This window comes from Capricornis sumatraensis, chromosome 6, assembly GCF_032405125.1.
Source record: "Capricornis sumatraensis isolate serow.1 chromosome 6, serow.2, whole genome shotgun sequence".
Classification (NCBI taxonomy): domain Eukaryota; kingdom Metazoa; phylum Chordata; class Mammalia; order Artiodactyla; family Bovidae; genus Capricornis; species Capricornis sumatraensis.
This window is the reverse complement of record NC_091074.1, coordinates 99,305,016-99,322,066: the sequence shown is the minus strand read 5'-3', so window position 1 is coordinate 99,322,066 and position 17,051 is coordinate 99,305,016. Positions and strand designations below refer to the sequence as shown.

General features: G+C 39.1%; 1 protein-coding gene across 1 annotated transcript in view; it reads right to left on the bottom strand.

Annotated features, from left to right (window-relative positions):
• The window catches only part of TMEFF1 (transmembrane protein with EGF like and two follistatin like domains 1), a 98,304-nt gene that overhangs the window by 56,237 nt on the left and 25,016 nt on the right, over positions 1-17,051 (bottom strand). Inside the window, exons 2-3 of the mRNA XM_068974269.1 lie at positions 14,208-14,317; positions 973-1,102 (exon numbers count right to left, since the gene is read on the bottom strand). Of these exons, the coding sequence (XP_068830370.1) occupies positions 973-1,102; positions 14,208-14,317 (240 nt within the window). The remainder of the gene's footprint in view (positions 1-972; positions 1,103-14,207; positions 14,318-17,051) is intronic.

Sequence of the window (17,051 nt, the reverse complement as noted above, 5' to 3'; positions counted from 1 at the left end):
AAACACAAGTAAGAAACCAAGGCATTACTGCTGGTTTCTTACAGTAATGCCTCCCAAAATTAACCACTACCAATTTAGGAAGACATAAAGAAGGCTGAGCATTGGAGAATTGATGCTTTTGAACTGTGATGCTGTAGAAGACTCTTAAGAATCCCTTGACAGAAAGGAGATCTAATCAGTCAATCCTAAACAAAATCAACCCTAAATATTTATAGGAAGGACTGATGCTGAAGCTGAAGCTCCAATACTTTGGCCACCTGATGCAAAGAGCTGACTCGCTAGAAAAGACCCTGATGCTGGAAAGATTGAAGGCAGAAGGAGAAGGGGATAACAGAGGATGAGATGGTTAGATAGCATTACTGACTCAATGGACATGAATTTGAGCAAACTCCGGGAGACAGTGAAGCACAAGGAAGCCTGGCATGCAGCAGTTCTTGGTGTCACAAAAGTCAGACACAACTAAGTAACAACAACAACAACTAATTCAGGAAGGAAAAGAGAAGTAAACACAAAAACTGGGAGGAAGTTGGTAACAAAGGCTGGCAAACAGAAAAGATACAAAGAGAAGAGCTTGGACAAACACTTTCTGGGATGCCACTGAATTTCCACAATATTCCCCACTCCACCTCGCACCAAAATAAAAATTAACAAAATGGATCTCATAGCATTTACCCTCCCAAATCTTATTCTGCCTAATGTTCAAACCATAAGGCAAAACTGATATGCAAAGTCTCCACCAAAAACAGTATTAAACATTAAAAACGTCCTGAGAAGTACCACAGAAGAGGTAATAAGGGAAACCACCCGGAGTTAAAAAGCAACATGAAATGGGGGCAAAAAGAACCCCCCGCCCACTTCCCACATTATCATCCCAATCCACACAGCACTCTTGGGAATAAACGTCTGACTGGAAACTTCATCTTAGTACGCAGAACCACTTCTAACGTTTCTTCAGAAGAGTATCACCCATACCAGAGTAGCACGGTCCTCTTGCTACTACTGTTATCTCTTTCTGGTGCTTACAAGCAGCCCTTCTGAGAAAGCATTCATTTTGATATGTGTCCCCATTTGATCCACAGACAGGAATGTAATTCGTATGGCACTGCAAAAGAAACAAAAATAAATTCTCAGAACGACACATGAATTATTTAACAGTTTGTTTCATATTCACGAAAGCAATGCTATAGTATTGCAACACACTTCTACTACAGAAGTTTGTTCTTTTATTTGGTTTTTAAAAAGAAGAGCTGTGCTACTTTCTCATACCTTTTTTCACATTTATAATGAAAATATTTTAACTATCAACTATCCATAAAAATGAGAACGAAAATCTCTATCCTATCTACATCATTTGCTAGCGATCCAAGGAGATAATACAAGGGGAGATTCTTTCCAATGTTTGGAATAAGCACTAATGATGTAAACTATCAAAATTCACTTATTCAACACCTCTAGTGTAAAAGGCTTCAAGGTAAATGCTATAGAAGACACATGAGCTCTGTTCTCTGAGACTTTACAATCTTATTGGAGAGCCATATAAAGAGGAAATATATATGTGTGTGTATATATACGATCATGTAATCACCAACTCAATGAGTTTGGGTGAACTCCGGGAGTTGGTGATGGACAGGGAGTCCTGGCGTGCTGCGATTCACGGGGTCGCAAAGAGTCGGACACGACTGAGCAACTGAACTGAACTAAATCAAAAGTACAGATAATAAGTATAATATCTAACACCTATTACTGTAAGACATAAGGTATTTAAGAAAGCCTCCTCAGAGAAAGTGAAACGTGAACTGGACCTTGAAGAATTGGTAGATGAAAAGAAAAAAGATGATACAGGTTTGAGAAATGACACTGAATTGGTATGTTTAAAAAACTTTAAAACTTCTATATTTCAAAAATATACAGGACTAAAGTTTTAAAGAAACTAGTAGTAGAAAATAGTATAACATGATACAAGTTATCATCATTAAAACAGAGACAGTACTAATTAATACAAAATGGACAAAAGACAAATTTAGAGAAAGATAAATGGTCAATTAATATATTAAAATTGCTGGCCTTTACTAATAATCAGAGTTGTACACAAAAATAAGATGCTACTTTAGCCTTATAAAACTGGCTATTAGACAAACAAAAAATTCAATTTAGTTGCATACCAATAGCGCTGCTGTAATTTAAACTGGCTCAATCTTTTAAGAATGCAATTTAATAACACATTTTAAGAGTTCTAAAAAAGCACTGAGGCTTTTGATCTAGAATTACACATTTAAGGATCTATCTGAAGAAAACTACGATAGATGAAAAGTTATTACAGTCATTTCAAATAGAAATGTATTCATAAGAAAAACATACAGGAAAAACATCTAAGTATCCAATAAGGTAATGTTCATTTTGAAGCACGCTATATATATTCAAAGAGTCATTGAGCATTACCCTTTATAAGAATATTGTGTGACATAAAAACATGATGTTAGATGAAAAGCAGGTGATAATACCATGTATATAACTTCCGAGAATTTTGTGCCATTTTTAAATGCATTATCTAGTCCACAAAACTGAATGCAAATTTCTTAAATAATATGATAATATAAAACAAAAATGGGGAGGTGGGAGGGGGTTTCATGTTTGGGAACACATGTAAGAATTAAAGATTTTAAAATTTAATAAAAAAAAAAGAAAAAAAAAACAAAAATGCAGCAAGAAGATAAATTATACATATATCTGAATTATTTATAAAAATAAATATTCAGAGAATAAATCCTAGAGGAAAATATCAATAAATTTTTCACATTACTCATCACCATATTTTTTTATTTCCATGTTAATGATTTTGTTTTTCTCAATCTTTCTGCAATGAGCAAGGCTTACTTTCATCATTCATCTACTTTTTAAAAAGTGGTCAACTTATTTTATGAACCATGAATTTGGCACACTACCTCAGGTAAAGCACTGGTAAAAACCATTTTTAATAAAATATTTTATAACCAAGTTGACTTGCTATACACTATCACCAGACTCCTACATCAACTTTAGTTAAAACTCAAATTTTACTTTAGGATGCCTTCCTATATTCCTCCAGTTCTTCCAAGGATCACATTCCTTTATTCTCTTCCCTTAACATTCTCCAGTACTCTTGCCTGGAAAATCCCATGTACAGAGGAGCCTGGTAGGCTGCAGTCCATGGGGTCGTGAAGAGTTGGACACGACTGAGCGACTTCACTTTCACTTTTCACTTTCATACATAGGAGAAGGAAATGGCAACCCACTCTAGTGTTCTTGCCTGGAGAATCCCAGGGACAGCGGAGCCTGGTGGGCTGCCGGCTATGGGGTCGCACAGAGTTGGACGGTCAGGGGCAGCAGCCTAGAGTGCCAGGCTGCGACGGTGCAGGAACGGCCGAGAGGAGCTACCCCGTGTCCGAGGCCAGGGACGGCAGCCGAGAGGGGCTACCCCGCGGCGAGGTCAGGGGCACCGGCCAAGAGGAGCAAGCCCACGCCCGAGGCCAGGGCAGCAACCAGGAGGAGCAAACCCACACTCGAGGCCAGCGGCAGCAGCCGGGAGGAGCAACCCCACGTCCAAGGAGCGGTGGCTGCGATGGCGCAGGAAGGCCTAGAGGAGCCATCCCACGTTGAAGGTCAGGAAGGGCAGCGATGAGGAGATAACCCTCATCCAGGTAAGGAGCAGCGGCTGCACTTTGCTGGAGCAGCCGTGAAGAGATACCCCACGGCCAAGGTAAGAAAAACCCAAGTAAGATGGTAGGTGTTGCAAGAGGGCATCAGAGGGCAGACACACTGAAACCATACTCACAGAAAACTAGTCAATCGAATCGCACTAGGACCACAGCCTTGTCTAACTCAATGAAACTAAGCCATGCCTGTGGTGTAACTCAAGACGGGTGGGTCATGGTGGAGAGATCTGATAGAATGTGGTCCACTGGAGAAGGGAATGGCAAACCACTTCAGTATTCTTGCCTTGAGAACCCCATGAACAGTATGAAAAGGCAAAATGATAGGATACTGAAAGAGGAACTCCCCAGGTCAGTAGGTGCCCAATATGCTACTGGAGATCAGTGGAGAAATAACTCCAGAAAGAATGAAGGGATGGAGCCAAAGCAAAAACAATACCCAGCTGCGGATGTGACTGGTGATAGAAGCAAGGTCCAATGCTATAAAGAGCAATATTGCATAGGAACCGGGAATGTTAGGTCCATGAATCAAGGCAAATTAGAAGTGGTCAAACAAGAGATGGCAAGAGTGAATGCTGACATTCTAGGAATCAGCGAACTAAAATGGACTGGAATGGGTGAATTTAACTCAGATGACCTAAATTATATCCACTACTGCAGGCAGGAATCCCTCAGTAGAAATGGAGTAGTCATCATGGTCAAAAAGAGAGTCCAAAATGCAGTACTTGGATGCAATCTCAAAAATGACAGAATGATCTCTGTTCGTATAGTTATTCAATATCACGGTAATACAAGTCTATGCCCCAACCAGTAACACTGAAGAAGCTGAAGTTGAACGGTTCTACGAAGACCTACAAAACCTTTTAGAACTAATACCCAAAAAAGATGTCCTTTTCATTGTAGGGGACTGGAATGCAAAAGTAGAAAGCCAAGAAACACCTGGAGTAACAGGCAACTTTGGCCTTGGAATGCAGAATGAAGCAGGGCAAAGACTAATAGAGTTTTGCCAAGAAAATGCACTGGTCATAGCAAACACCCTCTTGCAACAACACAAGAGAAGACTCTACACATGGACATCACCAGATGGTCAACACCGAAATCAGATTGATTATATTCTTTGCAGCCAAAGACAGAGAAGCTCAATACAGTCAACAAAAACAAGACCGGGAGCTGACTGTGGCTCAGATCATGAACTTCTTATTGCCAAGTTCAGACTTAAATTGAAGAAAGTAGGGAAAACCGCTAGACCATTCAGGTATGACCTAAATCAAATCCCTTATGATTATACAGTGGAAGTTAGAAATAGATTTAAGGGTCTAGATCTGATAGATAGAGTGCCTGATGAACTATGGACGGAGGTTCGTGACATTGTCCAGGAGACAGGGATCAAGACCATCCCCATGGAAAAGAAATGCAAAAAAGCAAAACGGCTGTCTGGGGAGGGCTTACAAATAGCTGTGAAAAGAAGAGACCTGAAAAGCAAAGGAGAAAAGGAAAGATATAAGCATCTGAATGCAGAGTTCCAAAGAATAGCAAGGAGAGATAAGAAAGCCTTCCTCAGCAATCAATGCAAAGAAATAGAGGAAAACAATAGAATGGGAAAGACTAAAGATCTCTTCAAGAAAATTAGAGATACCAAGGGAACATTTCATGCAAAGATGGCCTCGATAAAGGACAGAAATGGTCTGGACCTAACAGAAGCAGAAGATATTAAGAAGAGGTGGCAAGAATACACAGACGAACTGTACAAAAAACATCTTCACGACCCAGATAATCACGATGGTGTGATCACTCATCTAGAGCCAGACATCCTGGAATGTGAAGTCAAGTTGGCCTTAGAAAGCATCGATATGAACAAAGCTAGGGGAGGTGATGGAATTCCAGTTGAGCTATTTCAAATCCTGAAAGATGACGCTGTGAAAGTACTGCACTCAATATGCCAGCAAATTTGGAAAACTCAGCAGTGGCCACAGGACTGGAAAAGGTCAGTTTTCATTCCAATCCCAAAGAAAGGCAATGCCAAAGAATGTTCAAACTACTGAACAATTGCACTCATCTTACATGCTAGTAAAGTAATGCTTAAAATTCTCCAAGCCAGGCTTCAGCAATACCTGAACCGTGAACTTCCTGATTGATGTTCAAGCCGGTTTTAGAAAAGGCAGAGGAACCAGAGATCAAATTGCTAACATCCGCTGGATCATGGAAAAAGCAAGAAAGTTCCAGAAAAACATCTATTTCTGCTTTATTGACTATGCCAAATCCTTTGACTGTGTGGATCACAAAAAACTATGGAAAATTCTGAGAGAGATGGGAATACCAGACCACCTGACCTGTCTTTGAGAAATCTGTATACAGATCAAGAAGCAATAGTTAGAACTGGACATGGAACAGACTGGTTCCAAATAGTAAAAGGAGTAAGTCAAGGCTGTATACTGTCACTCTGCTTATTTAACTTAGATGCAGAGTACATCATGAGAAACGCTGGACTGGAAGAAACACAAGCAGGAATCAAGACTGCCGGGAGAAATATCAATAACCTCAGATATGCAGATGACACCACCGTTATGGCAGAAAGTGAAGAGGAACTAAAAAGCCTCTTGATGAAAGTGAAAGAGGAGAGTGAAAAAGTTGGCTTAAAGCTCAACATTCAGAAAATGAAGATCATGGCATCCGGTTCCATCACTTCATGGAAAATAGATGGGGAAACAGTGTAAACAGTAGCAGACTTTATTTTGGGGGGCTCCAAAATCACTGCAGATGGTGACTGCAGCCACGAAATTAAAAGACACTTACTCCTTGGAAGAAAAGTTATGATCAACCTAGATAGCATATTCAAAAGCAGAGACGTTACTTTGCCAACTAAGGTCCGTCTAGTCAAGGCTTTGGTTTTTCTAGTGGTCATGTATGGATGTGAGAGTTGGACTATGAAGAAGGCTGAGCATCAAAGAATTGATGCTTTTGAACTGTGGTGTTGGAGAAGACTCTTGAGAGTCCCTTGGACTGCAAGGAGATCCAACCAGTCCATTCTGAAGGAGATCAGCCCTGGGATTTCTTAGGAAGGAATGATGCTAAAGCTGAAACTCCAGTACTTTGGCCACCTCATGTGAAGAGTTGACTCATTGGAAAAGACTCTGATGCTGGGAGGGATTGGGGGCTGGAGGAGAAGGGGACGACTGAGGATGAGATGGCTGGATGGCATCACGGACTCGATGGACGTGAGTCTGAGTGAACTCCGGGAGTTGGTGATGGACAGGGAGGCCTGGCGTGCTGCGATTCATGGGGTCGCAAAGACTCGGATACGACTGAGCAACTGAACTGAACTGAACTGAACTGAAGCGACTTAGCAGCAGCAGCAACATATACACAATAAAACTTACATGATGTCTGCAGGAGTCAATGTTACTCTATAATTATACAATGTATAATTAGCAACAACACAACAAAAAAGACCATAAGCTCCAGGATGTCAAATACAAGTCTATGGATTTTTCAAGCCAACTAACTCTTCACTCAGCAATGCTTAACAACTTTCTAATACAGTGCTCACAAAGGTGCTCATGCCCCTTAGGGGTGGGTGCCCCATGGAGGCATTTTTGGTTGTCACCATGACAAATGAAAGTGAAAGAGGAGAGTGAAAAAGTTGGCTTAAAACTCAACATTCAGAAAACTAAGATCATGGCATCTGGTCCCATTGGTTCATGGCAAATAGATGGGGAAATAATGGAAACAATGAGAGACTTTATTTTGGGGGCTCCAAAATCAATGACTGCAGCCATGAAATTAAAAGGTGCTTGCTCCTTATAAGAAAAGTTATGACCAACCTAGACAGCATATTCAAAAGCAGAGATATTACTTTGCCAAGAAAAGTCCATCTAGTCAAGGCTATGGTTTTTCCAGTAGTCATGTATGGATGTGAGAGTTTGACTGTGAAGAAAGCTTAGCACTGAAGAATTGATGCTTTTGAACTGTGGTGTTGGAGAAGACTCTTGAGAGTCTCTTGGACTGCAAGGAGCTCCAACCAGTCCATCCTAAAGGGAATCAGTCCTGCATATTCACTGGAAGGACTGATACTGAAGCTGAAACTCCAATACTTTGGCCACCTGATAAGAAGAACTGACTCATTTCAAAAAGACTCTGATGCTGGGGAAGACTGAAGGCAGAGGAGAAGGGGATGACAGAGAATGAGATAGTTGGATGGTATCACCGACTCAATGAACGTAAGTTTGGGTAAGCGCCAGGAGTTGGCATTGGACAGGGAGGCCTGGCGTGCTGCAGTCCATGGGGTCACAAAGAACTGGACCCGACTGACTGGACTGAACTGAACTGATGACAAGAGGACATTACTGTCATTTAGCAGATGGATTCTAAGGGTGCTCAAAGTACCACAAAGGAAAGGGCGGTTCCATACATATCATACAATTTCTTTTTGTTTATATACCATACAATTTCTTTTTTTACATATACCATACAATTTCTTTTTTATATACACCATACAATTTCTGAGTGCATCTCTAGCCATTCATGTAGGAACTACGGTAAGATCATAAGATCGTAAGACTGTTCTAGTTTCTCCTAATAGTTTTTATTCTAGCATTCACCATACTTCTACTTTTCATTTTCAAGTACTATTGGTATGAAAGTGCTGATGATGATCTTTTTAAAAATCCAAATATTCATTTAAGTAGATATAAGCAATGGACCCCTACATTGTCTTCTAATATAATCATGTCCTAGCATTTACATTTTGAAATACTTATTTTATTATAAATTACTTTTATTTCTCCTTTACATTTCAATTATACATTATATTGGTTTCTTTAATTACATGTTTATGGAAACTACATTATCTACAAATTTCATTTTAGAAAAGAAATGGAATACAAATTATTGGTTATAAAAAAGGGTTATTAAATCTGATAGGGCTGAGAATCTATATGGTAATAGCTAACATTTAATGAAGAGTTTCTATCTAGTAAATATTGGCTGCAACTTTAAATGTCCTAAACGAACTTAAATGTAACAGTTCTGCAAAGCACATGTGGAGAAGGAAATGGCAACCCACTCCAGTACTCTACTTAGTGCTTAGGGCCAGAGCTCTGAAGTCAAATGCTGAGTTCAAATCTTGGGTCAACTATTCATGTAACTATGGGTTACACCAATGCCATTTTTTTTTCCCATCTGTAAAATGGTAATTATAATAGTATCTACCTAACAAAACTGTTATGAGGATTAAATAAGAGAAATCCATCTTTAGCATTTATATTTGGCCATACTAAATTTTCAACATACATTCACTGGTTCTGCTATAGATACGATCATGTCTGAATTTTAAGTAATTGTCTAGGGTCACAGCTAATTCCTAACACTAACCACTACATGCTCCAGTTTTTCAGCAGGATCTCACTATTATGTCACTTGGTGGTAGTGAGCAAGGAGCTTAAAACAGGCAACGTCCTTGAAATGCAACCTAACAAGCACATACCAAGGAGTGAGCATGATAGAAAAGCAGACTGCAGGTCCTCGGTCGGTTTCCAGAAGTTACTTTTAGGAGCTTATTATTATGCTATAGAAAAATTAAATGATTTGGGCAATTTTAACAACACGCAACTTCTGACTCAGGCATGAGTCTATCTTAAGGTTTGCCTCCTCTTTGCTGTCACTCTTGCTAGGGGGAAGAACTCTCCCCCATACCTACTCTTTACCTGGAGAGGGATCTGAAGCAGTTTACAAAGATGCAGCGGTGTACAACTCTGCAGCCACATCCATTCCAGCATTTATTATGTACCTACTGTGTGTCAGGAACTGTGCTGAATACAATGAGATTAACAAGGTTGTGATGGTTAATTTTAAGTATCAACTTGACTGGGCTCCAGGGTGCCTAGATTAAACATTTCTGGATGTATCTGTCGAGGGTATTTCTCGATGGCATTGGCATTTAAACTGGTGAACTGAATAAATACCCTCTCCAATGTGAGTGGGATCATCCAACCCATTGAGGTCCTAAACAGAAAAAGGCAAATGAAGGGAGAATGAGCTCCTGACCTTGGTTGAGTTGGGACCTTGGTTTTCTCCTGGTTCTCAGGCCTATGGACTCAGACTGAGACTTACATATCAGTTCCTCTGATCCTCCGGCCGTCAGACCAACACTGGAACCACATTACCAGCCTTTTTGGGCCCCCAACCTGCAGGCTGCAGATCATGGCACTTCGTGTCCATAAATGAGTGAGCCCATTCCTTGTAATTTCTTTCTCTCTTCTCTCTCTATATACCTTGTTGGCTCTGTTTCTCAGGAGAATCCTGACTAATACAAAAGTCTAATAAGAGGACAGAGTACTTAGCTAGAACAAATACTATGAAACTCAGGAAAAAAAAGATATCAGCCTGAGAACTCCAGTCAGAAGAACAAAGGGGAAGAAAGAAAGCAGGAAAAGCCACAGGCATTCCTCTTTACATATTATTCAGGTTTTAATGAAAAGATGCAACACTGATCATTTTTCTTTGTTCAAAATTAATAAAAGCAATTTTGTTTATGTATGTGGCAAGATGTAATAGCTCCTATTAACAGGCTAAACAAAACAATTGTAGAATTTAAAATCCTATTATTATCTGTTAAAATGTGTTTCAATTATGCCCCCCCAAAAGCATGACACTGAAAGCATGATGAATCATAAGCAAGGTTTTTAAATGAATTGAAAGATACTGCTAAAGCATCCACAGAAAAGTGTTTAATGGGCACATGAGGTCATTGTTCTTAAACCAGCAAGAACGGAAGTCTAAGTTGAAGAGACGTAAAAGCTTATAAAGAAGACGAGTCAAAGTTTCACTCAGCAGCAGGATCAAGTCACGCTGTTAGCCCTTAGGCAGTTTGCTCCTGCAAGGCAAGTAATTTGTCTTTAAACATCTTTATATCCCCAGCACCTACCACTAAGTAAGCTCCGGGTAAATGTCTAGTGATCTAAACCCCTAACTTTTCTTTTCCTTTCTTGCTTTGCCACAAGATAAGAATGCAAGGGATTCAGACAGATCATGAGAAGGTTCTCTAGCTGTTCAAGTAAGTTAAAAAAAATCAAAAGGCTTTATAACCTTAGAGTTGCAAAGAAAGACTTTGAGAATGAAAAGCAGAATCATGAAGACAAAGATAAATATGAAAATGTAAAACTTATATAAAAAAACATGAAATGAAAACAACACTAGGATAACTTCTTTAAAATATATAAAGCTTTCTTTGTAATCCATATAAACTAAAAAGTAACCATCTCTAAGGTACTTTAGTTTATATGGATTACATATATCCCAGGTGGCTCTAGCGATAAAGAACCCGCCTGCCAATGCAGGAGACATAAGAGATGTGGGTTTGAGCCCTGGGTTGGGAAGATCCCCTGGAGGAGGGCATGGCAGCCCACTCCAGTATTCTTGCCTGGAGAATCCCATAGACAGAGAAGCCTGGTGGGATACAGTCCATAGGACTGCAAAGAGTTGGAAAAGACTGAAGTGACTTACCATGCATGCATAAGTGACTTAGTACTTAAAAGAAATTGAAACAATTATGTATTAGTAAAACACAGAATATTTTTAAAAGGAAATGAAAGAATTAACAGATGTTGCCTCTGAGAAGAGTAACTGTAGTCTGGAGTGGAAGGAAGACATTTTTTCCTTATATAATGTTCAAGTTGTTTACTATGGCAAATACCACACTTTTAAAAAATGTATCAAAATGATACCTACATCATAGGTTCTCATAAGAGTTTAAGTTATGTTAATTTTTATATATAAATATATATAAAATATTTAGGAGTTAATGGATATAAAATATTCAGCACAGTAAGCAATATCATAAGAACAACACAAACAGTACATTATATTTTATTGATACAGTATACACATGTATCTTTACAGATCAACACAGGGAAAAAGGAAATACTCCCCAAAATAGAAAGAATATGAACTATTAATTCAAAAAAATGGTAAATAAATGTATGGCACATTTCCAATTTCTCCAGTAATCAAATGCAAAAAGTTTCTTTGCCTTTCAGATTTATATAATTTAAAAGGACTGACAAAATTCACTACCAAGAGGCTGAAACGAAACAAGCAGGCTGGTAACACTGCTCTTGGTGAGAATGCTAATCTGTACATGAGCATTCCATTGGCCCAACAACTCCACATCAAGGACTTTAACCTAAAGAAATAAAAACCAGTTGGAAGAGGGGAATAGCCCCAGTTTTCCTCACCCAGGACAGCTAAAATATCCAGCGAAAACCTGCAATCTTTGTTGCATGAAGACCCAGAGGATAGAATTCAGAGCAACCAAAGCCACTGGGAAGTGAGCGAGAAAGGCCCAGAAAGGAGAGAGAAAGCAGGGAGCCCCAGATTCTGTGGCTGACTTTTGAACCAACCACTCATGGGGCACACTCCAAGCAGACCAGCTAAGCCTGAAATAAACGATATTTGTGTTGCTGCTCAAACAGGAAGGACAAAGTCTGCTGTTTTTCAGTCAATTCAACTGTTTCAAAAATGACAATACTCAGAGGAATGTAATTCAAACATTAGAAAACACATCATTCACAATGTGTAGGATACAGTCAGAATAAATAGGGAAAAAAAGAAAACACAATCCATTCTCAAATGAAAACGCAATCAATAGAAATGATGCCTGAGATGTCCCAGATGTCGAAACCGGCAAAGATTTTTTAAGCATCAATATCTATGCTCAAGGAAAATAAGCTTGTAAGGAATGAAAAGACAAGAAATCTCAAACAGAAACTATAAATTCTAAAAATAAAGTATCTGAAAGTAAAGACTCACTGAATGGCAGAATGGTGATGACAGAAAAAAGGATCAGTGAACCTTGATGTAGGTAAGTAAAATTTATCTAACATGAAGAACAAGAAGAAATAAAAGTACATGAGGGCTTGGTATATATCATGTACATCAACACCTTCTTTTAAGGAAAGAAGCCCACTTTAGTTACTGTCCTTCTTAAGAAGGTTTAGGGAGCAAGAGGGCAGGCAGACATAACACTGCCTATTTTTTAAATTTAATTTTTATTTTATATTATAGTTGATTTACAATGCTGTGTTAATTCAGGTGTACAACAAAGTGATTCAGTTATATATGCATATATCCATTCTTTTTAAGACTCTTTTCCCATGTAAGTTATTACAGAATATTGAGTAGGGTTCCGTGTTATACAGTGGGCCCATGCTGATTACTTATTTTATATACAGCAGTTACACTGGCCTGACTACTGTTACATGAGGAACCATGGAGGGGTGGGCACAAGGTTAGCTAAGCCACTTCAAAGGTGGCTACTGTCAATAAACAGTGGATTATAAAGTCCCTTTTGACCAAAAGGAACATTTTTTGCTGGTCATCAGTATACTCCCCACCGCTTCCTCCTTTACTTAAACTTCCTACTTCTTTTAATGAAAATAAACTTGATAGTTAACAGTTTTCAAAAAGGCTTCATAATCAAGGTCTCTTTCTGATTCTGATTCTCATTACAATATCCTAAGAAAGGGTGGGAAATATGCTATCTATTTTCAGATGGATCATACAGAATTATGCCTGAAGCTGTATAGGGTTTCTAGAAATACTGACTATCCTTTGCTTTTATTCCTAATCTCTCTTCCCTTTCTTCCCTTTAAAATCCAAAATAGTAGGTACAATTAGAATAAGATAATGAATTTTAAAATTCCAGTCCCTTTTTTGTTTCATCACAAATTCTGAATAAGTGACCACTTTGTGAACAATGGTCCCTGGTCAGGGGAACTAACATCCCACAAGCCATGTGACACAATCAAAAGAAAAAAAAAAATGTAGCACATTTTCACTTCCATTCTTTTTGTTGTTTTTAGACAACAAACTCACAACTAAAACAGCATCTGAAAAATAAAGATATTCGCACTCTTAGTTTGAGATTCCCCCTTTCTAGTCCATCTCTAACTCGGATCTACCCTGAGGCAGTCATGTTCTTTGGCCAAAAATAGATGAAAGTGAAAGTGAAAGTGAAGTCACTCAGCCGTGTCCGACTTTTTGCGACCAGTAGACTGTAGCCCACCAAGCTCCTCTGTCCATGGGATTCTCCAGGCAAGAATACTGGAGTGGGTTGCCATTTCCTTCTCCAGGGTTAGGGTGAGACAGCAGCAAATAAGGGAAAGCGAAAGACAAGAAAGAGAAGGAAAGAGGATAAAAAGACCAACATTTTAAATAAGTGACTCTACTGCAATCTGTACCTTACTTCCTTTCAGTGACGATTATACCTTACATTTGAACAAAACTTTTAGTATTTTTTTCAAGGCATTTTCACATTCTATGAGATCCAGTCTGTCCTTATCATTCAAGAAAAGAATGGAAGGTACAAACAGTAGCGTTTCATTTGACAAGAATCGGTGGGCTGTGAACCCAAATTTATTGAAGGGTTCAAGGTGTTTTAATAAGCTTTTTAATTTTAAAAAATGTAGAATTACAAAATATGACAAATGTTAAAACTTTTGAGAAAAGGTTTGATTTTCTTACCTGAAACTGACATGCACATTTCAAACCATCTCCATCTTCTTTACAGACTCCTCCATATTTACATGACGATTCATCACAAACTCTTAGATCAGATTCCCTCACATTTAATTCTGTAAAAGAGGAAAAACTGTTTCATATATGTGTGTGTGTGTGTGTGTCCCTTTTATCCAAATGTACATATATAAATAAAAGAAAAAAAATCCTTATATCTCATCGACAAGTATAATAAGTCACAACATACAAAAATTAAGTTCCACGGGACACGAAATGTTCAAGATTCCCCAAAAAAAGTTGTGCATAGTAATGTGCCTAAAATCACATAAAGCAAAGCAAAATAAAGCTCAAAATGTCAGGATTTCACATAATTCTCAAAAGGGAAATCCATAGAATTTTTTTATTTTGCCTGCCAAGAGCTTAAGACAGTCTTCTTACTATCTTAATAATTTACTTTTCTAGTGACTGAGTTACTTTTAAGGGCAGCCAATAAGAATAACTGAAAAAAAATCTTGACTTTTTTGGCACCCAGAAAAAGTTTTGGGTGATCATTATTCACTCTAGACAGATCAACAGTTTCAATTACAAAAGAATGATAAAGTAAGTAAGCTTGAATTTCACATAATAGATATATACAGTAGTTCACACCGTAAGTATATATGGGGCATTTATATGCAAAGAAAGAGGTTCAAAATCTTCATAGATTCAAAATTTTTAAATGATTGATATAATTTTACTACCACAGGAAGCAGAGCCTATCAACAATACAAGTATTCTGCAGTCATTCTGTGCTTATTCCAAGACTGTCAGTCTTATTCTGGAACGATCAAAATAATCTCTCTAGGAAACCTAATAAATTGCTTCCAGGTTACAGAAAAGCTGCCAATCACATGGAACTGGGTGAAAACCACTACAAAGCCAATTTTCATATCCTCCCTAGTGGGAATGAGAGCTACAACAACAAATGCACTTATATAAACAATCAACAAATGGTTGTTTAAAAACTCATCCCAGGGCCTCCCTGGTGGCTCAGTGGTGAAGAATCTCCCTGCCAATGCAGGAGACGCAGGTTCGATCCCTGATCTAGGAAGATCCCATGTGCGGCAGAGCAACTAAGCCCACGTGCCACAACTACTGAGCCTGTGCTCCAGAGCCCAAGAACCACAACTACTGAGTCTGCGCGCTGCAGCTGCTGAAGCTTGCACCCCCTAGAGCCTGTGCTCCCCAACAGGAGAAGCCCTGCAATGAGAAGCCTACACACCACCACTAGACAGCAGCCCTGGTTCACCACCACTAGAGAAACGCCCACGCAGCAACAAAGATCCAACAAAGCCAAAAAATAAACAAGCAACATTATTAAAAAAAAAAAAAAAAAAGACAACTCATCCCAATGAGGAGGCGAATTCATGAGTCTGGAAGCAGAGAAGCCCAGGTTAGCTCCTGACTCTGTGGCTCAACAGCTGAGACACTGCGAAGAACACAAGACCTCCTTCCTGCAGCTCTAGATGGACATGAGGTCTTGGCAAGCATATCTCAGTGAGCATTTCTCCTGCAGTCCCTCATCCCTGGTTGTTTTCTACTTCTAGATGGCAAAGCAGGCCTCAGTGGACTGACGTGAGGAGGTTCTATTTCTCTATCTAGGGACAGGCGCCCCTGGTTGACCATTGCCGCTCTCGGCCCCATTTGTCCTCAGGGCTCTGCAGTATGTCTCTGCCATTTGTCTCACGGCTCCCACTCCCAGCTGACCCTCTGAGGAACGGATAGTCTAGTACCTAAACACCCAAGGAGCGGACAGTCAGGGTACTTATTTGAGTAACCACCCTGAACCAAGCATTACACTAAAGCAAGCATGTCTATGTAACTATAGGTTACAAAAATTTTTTTTTTCTTTTCCTTAAATGGATCTCAGGTGCATAGAATTGGATTGCTCTAAAGTTCAAGCATATGTGTAAAAAAAATTTTTTTAGAAGATCAGCAGAAACAAAAACTATAGGAAACTAATGCCATTGTTTTGCCGCTCTCAATGTTTCACATAGCATTCAAGGCAGAGGTGACCATCCTTCGATTCCTTTCACCTTGGCTCTGGAGGCTTTATGTTCTTGGTTTTCCTCATCTTTCAATTTTCACTCATTCTTCTCTTTCCCCCCTTAAACATTCACTTCTCTTTCCCCCCTTAAACATTCACACTACCTCCTGAGGCTCGATACTAAGTGGAGGGTTTGTTTTTTTCTGTCTACTTATATTCCTGCAGGGAACTCGCACAAGGTCTCCAGGTTCCAGTTACTGTCTTAGGTACACATTAAAACCCAAGGAACATAACTAAATATTCATTAAGAACTGCTCTAGAAAAGAAGATAAGAAAGCATGACATCTCTGCTCAACCACAGGCTTAATCAATTTTAGGGACCATAGAAATGAAAAGAATTGCAAGATTTGAGAAATAAATTTTAGTGTATTTCTCTTACTTCTTTGTAGCTTCAAGATTCACAGTGGGTTCCAATGAAATCAAACATATCAAACAACAATAAATAAAATTTTTATTTTGTCCATGGGTCAAGATCACGCTTTAAGACTTGCTATCTTGGCTTCAGATTCTTTTGAGTTGTAATACTTCATCTGTTGTATTTTAAAAGCACAATGGAACCGCAATCAAGAGCCTAAACCCTCCCTGCCATGAAGATGTTCACACGCACCTGTTTGCATGACAGACCAAACAACACCTTGGGAGAATAATCATTCATACTAAGGTGAAGCTTCCCTGGTATCTCAGTTGGTAAAGAATCTACCTACAGTGCAGGAGACCTGGGTTCGATTCCTGGGTCGGGAAGATCCCCTGGAGAAGGAAATGGC